This window comes from Callospermophilus lateralis, chromosome 6 (genome assembly GCF_048772815.1).
Source record: "Callospermophilus lateralis isolate mCalLat2 chromosome 6, mCalLat2.hap1, whole genome shotgun sequence".
NCBI lineage: Eukaryota > Metazoa > Chordata > Mammalia > Rodentia > Sciuridae > Callospermophilus > Callospermophilus lateralis.
In genome coordinates, this window is record NC_135310.1 from 34730539 (window position 1) to 34743402 (window position 12864).

The 12864-nt window shown below is 34.4% G+C and overlaps 1 protein-coding gene across 2 annotated transcripts in view; it reads left to right on the plus strand.

Annotated features, from left to right (window-relative positions):
• Positions 1-7561, plus strand: part of Med23 (mediator complex subunit 23) — a 39972-nt gene extending 32411 nt beyond the window's left edge. For both annotated transcript variants that reach the window (XM_076858243.2, XM_076858244.2), the window contains 6 exons: positions 710-875; positions 1653-1725; positions 2634-2848; positions 3488-3608; positions 4309-4440; positions 6161-7561. In XM_076858243.2, coding sequence (XP_076714358.1) covers positions 710-875; positions 1653-1725; positions 2634-2848; positions 3488-3608; positions 4309-4440; positions 6161-6328 — 875 coding nt within the window. In that variant the 3' untranslated portion in view covers positions 6329-7561. The remainder of the gene's footprint in view (positions 1-709; positions 876-1652; positions 1726-2633; positions 2849-3487; positions 3609-4308; positions 4441-6160) is intronic.
• The last annotated feature ends 5303 nt before the right edge of the window (positions 7562-12864 follow it).

Consider the following 12864-nt stretch of genomic DNA (forward strand, 5'->3'; position numbering starts at 1 on the left):
AAATGGTTTCAAAGAAAAAAATTGTATTTCTAAATAAATGTACCATACATTGTAGTACATGTAACTGTTTAGGACTATAGTACATAGTCCTGTTTCTTTAAATAAATTCTTGAATACTTTTTAAAAGGTTAATATTAATACAAAATAATAAATTTATTTTTTAGTGAAAAGGCTATATTTGCTTTTTAATTTTTTCATTTTGAGATGTCATGTTTTCAGTTATCAGCACACTATATGTAGTATGTATATGTATCATACCACTAATAACTAGATGGAGAAATTTTACATGAGTGAGCTAAACAAAGGAATTTATTTCCTGAGGTAAAGTAATTACTCATTACAAAATAATTTTTATGTACACTTGCCCTGTAACTATTAAAAGAAATAGGCTGTTGAAACCCAGGGATACCTTAGATAACATCTATAGCTACGGCAGTATCCCCGTTATAATAACCCATCTGGAAGGCCAACCATTTATATGTTGTGTTTGATCAAATGATTGCTATCAATACATTTCAGTCATGTCAAATTTATTTGTGTTTGCCTCTTAATCTAACTATTGATAAATCACTTCTTGGCACCTCATAATCAGGTAAACTGATAACCAAATGAGGTGCTTACATGTAAAACATTTTAAAAATTTATAAATCGTTATACAGATGTGTCAGTCTCAACATAATTAAGTTGTTATTGCTTTAATTGTTTGCACCAATGGCCGGCAAATCTCCTGGTCCCTTCCCAAACTGTGATTGGCGATTCAATGAGTTTCCCAACCCTGCCGCCCATGCTCTGCATGTTACTTGTGTGGAGCTCATGGCCTTGGCAGTTTCAGGCAAAGATGTTGGAAATGCCCTTCTTAATGTCGTGTTGAAAAGGTATGTATACTATTTTATGCAATAAGATTGTGTTTGTTTGAAAAGAGAGTGATATTTTATTTAGAACTGTTAGACAAATCTGTTGCACCCCCTCCAACCCAACCCAAGGCTGATGCACTTTGGTTCCTGATCTCATCTTCGTGATGTAGGTATAATGGATATAGGTGTAATGGAATGAGCCCGGGCCAGGTTTGTTTGCACTTCTACTCTTTATTTCATGTTTGACCCTTAGGAATAATGTTAACTTGTCACTAAACATTATTTTTCAGAACCTTCAGGGGCTTGGAATATAGCTTAGTGGGAGAATGCTTGCCTAGCATGCTTGAGCCACTGGGTTTGTTCCCCAGCACTACAAAAATAAAAACAAAAACAAAAAGATTTTCTGAAAGATTAGCATAAAGTAGAGGATAAAGATTGAAAGAAGTATAAATAAAGTGAAATAGTGTTTTTAGCCAACAATTATTACTACAGGATACAAACCAAAAAAAAAAAAAAGTCAGAAGAATGAAATCCTTCTCTAAATAAAATACAAAATAGGGCTGGGATGTGGCTCAGTGGTTGAATGCCCTGAGTTTAATCCCTAGTACCAAAAGAAAAAAAATCCTTAATGGCTTTTGTATATATCAAATTTTTATTCACTAAGAAAATCCATTGTTTACTTGGAGTGGATCAGTTGCCAATCCTCTGAATTGTATATGTTCTCAAAATAAGATCTGTTTTCATTCATATAAAATGTTTTTGTAATTTCACATTTGTATTTTTTTCATCTACTTGCAGTCAGCCCTTGGTACCAAGAGAGAACATTACAGCATGGATGAATGCAATTGGTTTGATCATCACTGCCCTACCAGTGAGTTAATAATAGTAGTTCATATTTAGTAATGAAACACAACTTGGATGATTTTATACAAGGACATGATGCAAATTAATAAAATGTTTCATATTTTTTAGTCTTTCATATTAAATTTATAGTGACTCTATTTTTTTCTTGCCTTTTGTGCATCAAATGAAAATGTGCCTTAACAGATCTCTGCATATTCTAGTATCACCTTATCTATCCAATTTTAGATTTTACATTAGGATCTGATCTGCTTTGGCCCTTTAATATGTTAGGTATGTAGAGCCTTTCTTCATGCAAATAATACTGATAGAAACAGACATGTTTTAAATCTTCTGATATTTTAGTGAATAAGATATTATGCCAAAACTCTTCCTTTCATAACCTTCTGTAAAGTCCATTTATTCTTTGCTAGTTTAGGTCCTCCTTCTCTGACTTTTCCAGCTCCCATGAAGTCTTCCTTCTCTGACCTCATTTCGTATATAGTCTGCACCATGTAATTTTCTGTTGATTCTTTGAATAATGTTGTCTAACATGGTGTTCCATAAACTTGTTTAATTATGCAGCTTTGTGGGTCATTTTTTCTTCACACCACCTTCACAATATATGAATTTATTTCTGAATTTTATACATGTACTAGTGTTGTCTGTGTAGTAACTATTGGTAAATGTCTGGTACTAAATAAACCAGGCAAACACATGTGTGGAACCTTCCGTCTGACAGACATTTCTCCCCCAGCTCGTTATTAACTTAATTTGACCAATTACAAAGCCACCCAACTGCATTTCAAAACCTGTGTTGCACAAACGTAGTGGGATAGGTAGAAAACCTTAAAGTATGAGAAATGAATAGTATTATAGGCTTTGGGGTCAAATGATGGGTAAGTGATATTTTTCATCCACTTTCCTCTGATTTTAAAGGAACCATATTGGATTGTCCTTCATGATCGAATTGTGAGTGTTATCAGCAGTCGCAGCTTGACATCAGAAACAGAGTGGGTTGGTTATCCATTCCGCCTATTTGACTTCACTGCTTGTCATCAGTCCTACTCTGAGATGAGCTGTAGCTACACATTAGCTCTAGCACATGCTGTATGGCACCATTCTAGCATTGGACAACTTTCACTCATTCCAAAGTAAGTATTATGATTTCTGAAATAAATTTGCCTTTTGTTTTTCTATTTTTTTAAAAATCATTTACAGATGAGAATAATTTGCAAAATAAGTGTTTTAACTATGTAGAGTCCCTGGTTAATCAGAAAGCCTCCTTTATTTCAGACTTATTTTTTAAAATTAACTTGTATGTGCAAGTAATAATTTGGTGTCTAGTTTTCCATTATGGTTTCAGGATGCTTAGTCAAATGCATGCTATTTCCACACTATATCCCAACAGCTAGCTGCCTTTTGAACTGAAAGGCTTATTTTCTGATTATTTTTATTGACTTTAAATTTGATATTAATTGGATTCAAATTTCTTGAGAACAGCATTTACATGAGATTAAGTGTTATTTTTTTCTTTCAAATAATTTACCTCTGTCGGTCAATAGTTGTACTGATAAGAATAACTTTTAAATCTGAGGTAATTTATTTCAATAAACAAAGTAAAAGCCAGTGAGAAATGTGAGATAAGTTAGAAATATTTTTATCAAATTTAGAAGGGCCTTTGAAAGAATTACAAGTTTTGTAAATACCTTTATTACTTTTGTAAATACTGTATTAACAAAATTCAAAGATTTCCACTGATTTCATAAGAGATATTTATCTTTAAATTCTAGGTTTCTCACTGAAGTACTGCTTCCTATAGTGAAGACTGAATTCCAATTGCTTTATGTCTACCATCTTGTAGGACCATTTTTACAAAGATTTCAGCAGGAGAGAACTCGATGTATGATAGAGGTAAAATATAATCTGTTATAATTGTGAAGAATTTGTTTAAGTTTCTTTACTCGTGCTTTCAAACTGCCAGTCACAACCACTAGTGGTAAAGTCAGTTTAGTAGGATCTAAAAGGAGTTTTAGAGAGGAACTCAGTGTGCCTATAATGAGTTTGGTGTGGGATGTGTTCACTTGGAGATGCAGGAAGAAATACTCCATCATCAAGGTTGAGAGGAAAGTTAAGGATATGGAAGTACATTTGAGAATTTATAGTGCAGAGAAATTAATTATATTGATGGAATTGGATGACGTTACTCACTTCTAATAAGATGTAGAGAAAAAGAAAATAAGCCAGGAATAGAATCTTAAAAGCAAGAAATGCTGAATAGAACTAAGAAGATAGAATCTTGGAATGCAGTTATCCCAGAAATTAAAGAGATGGTATCTAGAAAGTGAATCATTTATCTCTTACTTTTAAGAGAAATGACTTAAATTGTGCAGAGAAATTTTAGTTAAGGAGTATACTGTTTCACTGTGGATTTCATTGTAAATGCAGGCTGCATCATATTTCCTATATGCATAGAGGTAGGTACATGACTGTGACAGTTCCTCACCAAACATGCCATCCCACTTAATGGTTTTGTAATGGAGTCCAATTGTATCGTGTTGGGCTATTTAACTACTTTGGCCATTTAAATAATTTCACATTATTTGTTGACCAGATTGGTGTGGCATTTTATGACATGCTGCTAAATGTAGACCAGTGTAGCACCCATTTAAATTACATGGATCCCATCTGTGACTTCCTGTATCATATGAAATATATGTTTACTGGTGACAGCGTGAAAGAACAAGTAAGTTAAATTTATGTATTTTTGAATATTTGTCTTAAAAAACTTAAACATATGATGAATGTTTTTGTTTGTGTTTTTTTTTTTTTTAAAGAGTGAAGCCTTGCTATAAGACCTTTTAAGATTACAAGGTGTATTATTCTAGATATGGTAGTAAAGTAAATACATGTTTTTAAAAAAAGAAAATACATGTTTTCTCATGCTCTTACTTTTTCTCCTTGATATCTGCCATAGAATATCTGAAACAGGGATTAATAATAATCACGTTAGGGAGAAACAGTGTAGTATGACACAAACACACCAGAGAGGTGTAGTGTTCTGAGTAAAAGGAGACTCCTATTTTCCACCAATGATCAGGGCACACCATGGGGACATTGAACAAATTGCTGCATGACTAGAAAACTGAAGCCAGGCTGGTCAAGAAACTAACTCATGAGGTATATTCAAGGAATGTGGAAATATATACCCTGAAGAAAAAAGTCCTAGGAAATTGTTCATGTCCACACTATTTGGTGTGGACAAGTATCCTAATATTTATGGAATAAGTATTTAGGTTTGCTCTGTGTGACAAAAAAGAGCATAAGAGTTCTGGTGAAGTTAATAAGATGTGCACTTCAACTCAACATATGAAGAGGTACATCTGATGTGGCTAAAAGTCGAAAAGACCTCCTTGGATCACAACCAACTTTCCTAGTGTGATAAATGGAAACTGGGCTGTTTTAGAAGGGAGGAGGTGGGGCTGATAGGTAAAGTTCATATACCTTCCCAATACTTGAATGTTAATGTCTTACTCTAATGGACAGGAAGGAAAATTTTGACATAACCATGTGAATTCAAGTCTAATGAGTTCTTTGCTAGGAGCAGAGGTTGGGAAAACGTTGTCTCCTTTATACCTCAGCAAGAATGTCAAAAAGAATTCACATGTCTCTAATGAAAGAAAGAGAACATGTGTCTCTCTGCCTACTTTTGTTGAAACACAGAACATGGAAAGAACTAATAAAGTAATGCTCTTTTTAAAATGAATAAACAAATAAAGTATTCTTTATATTTGAACCTAAGAAATTTTGACACATGGAATACAAAAAAAGAAAAATTACCAGCAGACTCGTCTTTCCTCCTAAGGTCAAGGAATATTTGAATAAAGCAGTTAGTGAAACTACTTAATATATTTATTTCTTAAATATTTTATGTCAAAGTAGAACTAATTTTTTAGTGTGAATTCTAAGTAAAAATCAAAACAAAATTAGCTTTATTTATAAAGTTGCAGATGTGAATTATTTAAATAACTTTAAAATATAATTAAGCTTAATGTTTCTATGAAGATGGCATTTTAAAAGGATGATCAAATTGTTGCATGTATAAAATTTCTAGTATAAACTATGCTAGCTTTTGGTAGTGAGATAACTGTCTAGTTAGATAAGTAGAAAAATGTTTTTATAAATATATACATCTGTTTTTGTTGAAATATACACAGCACATACTGAAACTTCTGGTCCAACCCCTTTGCTAGTTTATTGTTCCAGAATGTATGTAAATCATTTTTAAATTGAAAGTTGAAGTCTCTTGATTCAAGGATTTTTTCATACCTTTATTTATTTATTTATTTATTTTTATTTGGTGTTAAGGATCGAATGCAGGGCCTTACACATGCTAGGCGAGCACTCAACCACAGAGCCACAACCCCAGCCCCTCAAGTATTTTTTAATGTGTTTTTATTTCTTAGGTAGAGAAGATTATCTGTAATTTAAAACCAGCTTTAAAACTTCGTCTTCGATTCATCACACATATTAGCAAGATGGAACCAGCTGCAGTGCCTCCACAAGCTATAAATAGTGGATCTCCAGCACCTCAGTCTAATCAGGTGCCAGCATCCTTACCAGTAACTCAGTGAAGTTAGAGTTACTGTAGTGAGAATGGAAATATACCTGTCTTAGAAAGTGGACTCAAGTTTATTAAATCTGAATGTGATCATGCTAAAGTGATGTGGTAGAAGCAGCAGCAGAGATATTCAGATTGTTTTCTTTTGATTCAAATGGTGAATCTCCTCACACCTTAATTCCCATCTCCCTGTCTATATTTTCGTCTCTAAGAGATCAAGTAAGCTACATATTGTTCATATTCATAGCAATTAAGAGCACCCTAGGAACACAGATGTATACTGTGATCAAATGATTTTTGCTTTGTATTCTCAGTCTTTCCTATTTTAGCCATTGTTTTTATTTTTATTTTTATGTTTTATTATTGTATAGTCAGTCTTAAAGTACTTTGCTTTAAAGACAGAACACATGTAAAATAGCCATTACAAATCCTTTTATACATAAATCTTCTTTTGTGATTCTTCAGGATAATAGAGATTTTTATCAAATAAAAGACTCTGGGTTTCATTGAGTTGCAGAAGCAAACAAAGTTTCGTATTTTTTTTTTAAAGACTTGAAATTTTTATTGTAAATTTCCAAGTAAATAGTCTAATGTTTCTATCTAGGTAGATGGGCAGTTTTTGCCTTTGCTTTGAACTTACCAGATGAAATGAGTTGGAAGCCATGTAAGAAAATATCATCTGAAAATGCATACATTTAAATAAAATCATGCTTAAATAGCTGATTCCCGAATCTCTGTAAAAATCAGTTACTTTTGCATGTTGATGTCCTCATCTGGCAGATGGTATGAATTTTGGAATTTTCATAATTCCAAATTTTTTAAATATTTGTATTTTTAAATGTACATTTTGGTTCTTTAGGGTTTATTAGATTTCTGAAAGACATTGTTAATTTTGGGGGAAATGGCATTGTGAAAAACTTGAAAACTAGTAAAGACTGTTGGATGAATACACCATATGATTTCTTTAGTTACCTAAATTTGAATGAATGTCTTTCCAGGCTTTGTGCTGCCAGGGAACTGAGCTACTCCATGAGGTGTTCTACCCTAGTTTGTGACTAAAATTGTCCTAGGAATTAAGAGTTACTGGTTTAAAAAAAGAATTAGTGAATTGAACCAGCTGTAATTCAAATTCTTATTTCCAAATACATTTCTCTTAGATTTTCATTTTTTTCATAGTTCATATCATTATAATCACTATATCTTTATTTGCCATACAAATTCAGCTTAAAATTTAGATAATGGCATAACTAAGTTTTACAGACTTCATATTAAAGTTCCAGAAATTTTATTCTTTATATGATTCCAAATATTAATTTTAACATAGATTAATAAATTCTTGTTGACTTGGGGATTATATTGCTTTGCTTTGCTTTGAAATCCTTGATTGAGAATAGTTGTGACTCTGGTATTATACAATAGAATAGAAGAAGTGAAAATCAGACTTTCTCACAGACATGTCCATTCCAATTTGTTTATTAAAAATTCATATTTCTCTCATTGGCAAGTAGGAATATGATTTTCCTTGAATAGACTTTTAGAGTTGCAAATTAGAGACATCAATAGAAAGTAGAAACTGTATTTAGCTGAGGGAAAAAATGCCTTTATTTTCATTATTTCCTAAAAAGTTCTTCTTTCTTTCTTTCTTTCTTTCTTTCTTTCTTTCTTTCTTTCTTTCTTTCTTTCTTTCTTTCTCTCTTCTCTTCTCTTCTCTTCTCTTCTCTTCTCTTCTCTCTCTCTCTCTCTCTCTCTTTCTTTCTTTCACTTTAAAGCAGCTTTGTCCAATAGAACATTCTGCAATAAGGAAATGTTTGTTCCTATGCTATCCAGTATAGAAGTTAATAGCTATATGTGGCCGTTGAACATTTGAATATGGAACTGAGTTTTACACTTTATTAAGCTTTTATCATATTAACCACTTATGTCTGCTCTACTGGACAATTGTATTATAATGGCACATCTTGATTACTCTTATGTCATTCAATAAAATGTTTATATTACAAAAGCCATAGAGGCAATAGCTAGGTTTAAAATTCTAAGTTGCACATCAAAAGTCAGATGGTAGAGACTCTTAACATATAACTGTTAGAATAACACACTAACAGTTCTACCATGGAGCCTGCTTCATTAGTTTCCTTGGATTCCTGTGTACTTTGGGGAAAGGGGGAAGAAATGTTTCTTTCTTCTCTTTTGTTTTTTCTTCTTTCCTATGTTCCATAGCCATGTTATGTTTTTAGGATGCTTAAAAAGGGTAAGACATTTTGTACTCACAGACAATTTTAGGTGGAATTCTAATCTGAATTAGGAGATCTTAGAAACAGAAAAGCAGTTTGATTTCTCTGGCTCCTAGACAGATTTAGGAAATATCTTCTCCTTCCCTTGCAACCTGAAAAGCAGCTGTGCTTAAAATATCAACCAATATCATGTTTGAGGTTTAGGAAAAGTAAAATAGGGTCATCTATAATGTTAATGAACTTAGAGATTGCCCAAGCCTATGGTTATCTATTTTACAGATGAAGAAACCAGAGCCAGCGTTTTAAGAGCTTCACTAAGTTCTGACTATGTTTTGGGAATGATGATTTTGCTGACTTAAAAATACAGCAGTTTTAAATGAGATATATATATTTATTTACTTATTTATGTGTGTGTGTGTGTGGTGTGTGTGTGTGTGTGTGGAAACATAGGACAACACAGTCTTATTACAAAAATTATGTCTTTTGAACAACAAGGACACATGGCTACCTCTCCAGGTTGGGTGGCTCTGCCTCCTAATATCAGGAGTTCCTCACTTGCGGCAGTCTGGCTGGGCACAAATCACAAGCCACTTGCAGATTCAAGCAGGAACGAACTTTATTTTTAGAACCCACGTCACATGCCGCCCATGGGAACTCTTCAGGAACTCCCTGAGAGCTCCACCAGAACTTCGGGAACTTTTCGAGCACTCAACCAGAACTCAACCCATGAACTCCACCCACACGAACTCTCTAGGAACACACACGAACTCTCTAGGAACACCGTGAGAGCGCAAAAATAATGGGTACCTGATGCAGCAGGAACTGTTCCTTCTGGCAAAATGCCAGGCACCATCTTGACTAGGCTGCGGCTCTCAACATCTCCTCCCTTCTGTTTCATTAAACAACAAGCATGTGGCTTAAGGACCGTGCCTGTCTTAGGTTGTCCAATACTACATATGTTCCTTAACCGTCATTGGATGAGCTGGCCTCAAGGCGTCAGCCTCCTGTCTTAGGTTGGTACCATTGCAATTGGATCTTACCCGTCATTGGCTACCGGCCCAGCATTTAGCCATACTTGTGGATAGTGGTTTTTACACAAACACCATAAAGAACCTGCTATAAGCAGAAAGGGGAGGATACAAAATGCCACAATATCAAGCCATTGACGGCTCCTTTTGGAAAAATTGTACCATCGATGACACCATCAGCAAAGATACCCTGGCACTACCACAATTCACTACACCAACAGATAATTCACAAGGCATACAAGTGATACACAATCCAGGCAAGTTTTGCAAGTAGTTCAAAGCAGAGGAATCCAGTAATATGTCCTTTTCCTCCCAAAGTAAATCAACTCCTTGATTGAGCATCACCTGTTGAGTTACACCATTCATTGATGCATCAGTTTATACAGTTTATTGTGATAGTTATCACAGAAGCTGTAGTTTGGTTTTATCTTTGTCTTCACCGGCACTGGGATGAAGATAGGAATTCTGGCAGTGATGGCTAAAAAAAAAATTATGAAACATTCCAGCAGGCACTAAGAGAAAGCAATTTTCTAAACAAAATATCCTGAATAGAATTAGATATAATGAAAAGGAAAGGTGAAAGTAAACAAACAGATCTGTTAACCTTTTTTGTTCACATTTTAAAACAATCCTCAACAGCTGCTTACCCAATTTAAATTAAACCATTTAAATCACATGAATAATAAAAAAATATTTGGATCCATTTTTTCAGGAGCTCTCCTCATATATGATATATGGACATACACTCATACAGACATACAACACAAAACACAAGTGTGCACACATAACACAATACATACAACATATAACATAATAGTAAAGGCCTTATAACTTTTCACAGGTGAAATCCCCATTGCAATGCTTAAAAACTCCACAGTCAAAAAATAGAACTGATCAGAAAAACATTAACCTAGGTCTGTATGAGCTCAAAAAACAAAATAGAACTTTACGATGTGGGAAAGGGCAATAATAAAATAGATACTGAAAAAAGCATCCTGGTTACCACCTAGGTTTCACTCTTCTTTTGATATCCCATCCTTCTTCCTGTAACTTGCATATGGGTCTGAAGATATTCCCACAAGCAAGCCCCAAGGTTTCTTACATTTGAAATAGGCCTTAATGGTGTTCATTATTCATTAGCCTCCAGGTGTGGGAGAACCACTGTCGAAGATGTAAGGATAGCCAAACTGGAGTTCTGGATATCAGCTGTTATGGATTTGAGCCAAATCATCTTTTTTTGGTCTGTAGAAATCTCTTTAGTTAATCTCTCTGGAATCCAAATTGGCTGCTGTTCTCCCTGTAGAAACACACAAACAGACCCCCGACTCTAGACAATCACTGGGTCAGGACCTTTCCACTGTCCTGTTAGAATATCTTTCCAAAGTACCTTGGGCTTATGTACATTTTTTGGACACATGTGCCTTTCTGCAGCACTAAGCCCTGATGAATCCAAATTTTAAAAATTTAGAGTAAAAAAGGTTATTTTAAGTTTATCTTTGGGGGATATATACCCCTTCCCAATTCCCTCTTTTTGCTTTAATAAGTACATTTTGATAGTTTGATGAGCCCTTTCAACTATTCCTTGTCCCTGTGGATTGTACGGGATTCCTGTTATGTGAGTAATGCCAAATGATGAGCAAAATTGTTTAAAAGAGGTAGCAGTATAGCCAGGACCATTATCAGTTTTTAACTGTTTTGGAACGCCCACAGTGGCAAAATTTTGTAAGCAATGAGCTATAATATCTTTATTTTTTTCTCCAGCATAAAGGGAGCCCATCAAAAATCCAGAAGAAGTATCAACTATCCCCCCTCCCCTCCCCTCCCATCTTCCCTCTCTACCTCATCTGCTGTTGTTCAGTTCTCTCCCTTGTCCCCCCTCTTTCCCCTCACAACCTCTTATATATAATTTTGTGTAACATTGAGGGTCTCCTACCATTTCCATATGATTTCCCTTCTCTCTCCCTTTCTCTCCCCCCACTCATCTCTGTTTAATGTTAATCTTTTCCTCATGCTCTTCCTCCCAGTTCTGTTCTTAGTTGCTCTCTTTATATCAAAGAAGACATTTGGCATTTGTTTTTTAAGGATTGGCTAGCTCTGCTTAGCATAATCTGCTCTAATGCCATCATTTCCCTGCAAATTCCATGATTTTGTCATTTTTAGTGCTGCATAATACTCCATTGTGTATAAATGCCACATTTTTTTTATCCATTCATCTTGAAGGGCATCTAGGTTGGTTCCACAGTCTAGCTATTGTGAATTGTGCCGCTATGATCATTGATGTGGCAGTATCCCTATAGTACACTCTTTTAAGATCCTCAGGGAATAGTCCAAGAAGGGCGATAGCTGGGTCAAATGGTGGATCCATTCCCAGCTTTCCCAGGAATCTCCATACTGCTTTCCAAATTGGCCTCACCAATTTTGCCCAAGTATTTAACTCATTAGCTAACTCGTCAATTTGATCCATTGTATATGGAGTAATAATTTTATTGGGAGAAATTCCAAACACTCCCTTTTCTGCTTTTATTCGTTTGAGTTATTAATTGTCTTTTAGCCTCAGGATACCTAGTAAGAATAGTGTTAGGAGAATAAGATAAATGTATCCATAATAATGGACCTTCTTACAGGAGTAGGAATAATTTTTGTTGGTAGTACAATAAATAATAAAGGCAAACTTATATCAATTCTATCCAAATGCATATTTTCCATATATGTTTCAATGATTTTTAATGTCTTTCTTGCTTCAGGCGTTAATATGCGGGGTGAATTTGGATCTGATGGACCTTTTAGAATATCAAATAAAGGTCCCAACTCTCCTGTTGGTATGCCTAGATAAGGCCTTATCCAATTTATGTCTCCTAATAACTTTTAAAAGTCGTTAAGTGATTTGAGTTGATCTACTCGTATTTGAATTTTTGATGGACGGACCATGGTTGAGGCTAATAGAACTCCTAAATAATTAATTGGAAAATTTAATTGTACTTTATCTATCGCTATCTCTGGATTATAATTTTTTAATAAATTTTTAAGTGTGGCATAACATTCTAGCAATGTGTTTTTATCTTTGTGTGCCAATAATACATCATCCATATAGTGAAATATTTGTAGTTCAGGATTTTGATTTCTAAGTGGCTGGATTGCTTTGTTAACATAAATAAATTTGACACATAGTTGGGCTGTTAGCCATCCCTTGAGGGAGTACTTTCCATTCATATCTCTGATCAGGACCTTCATGATTCAGCGCACGGATAGTAAATGCAAAACGTAGACTATCCTCAGGATGAATTGGAATT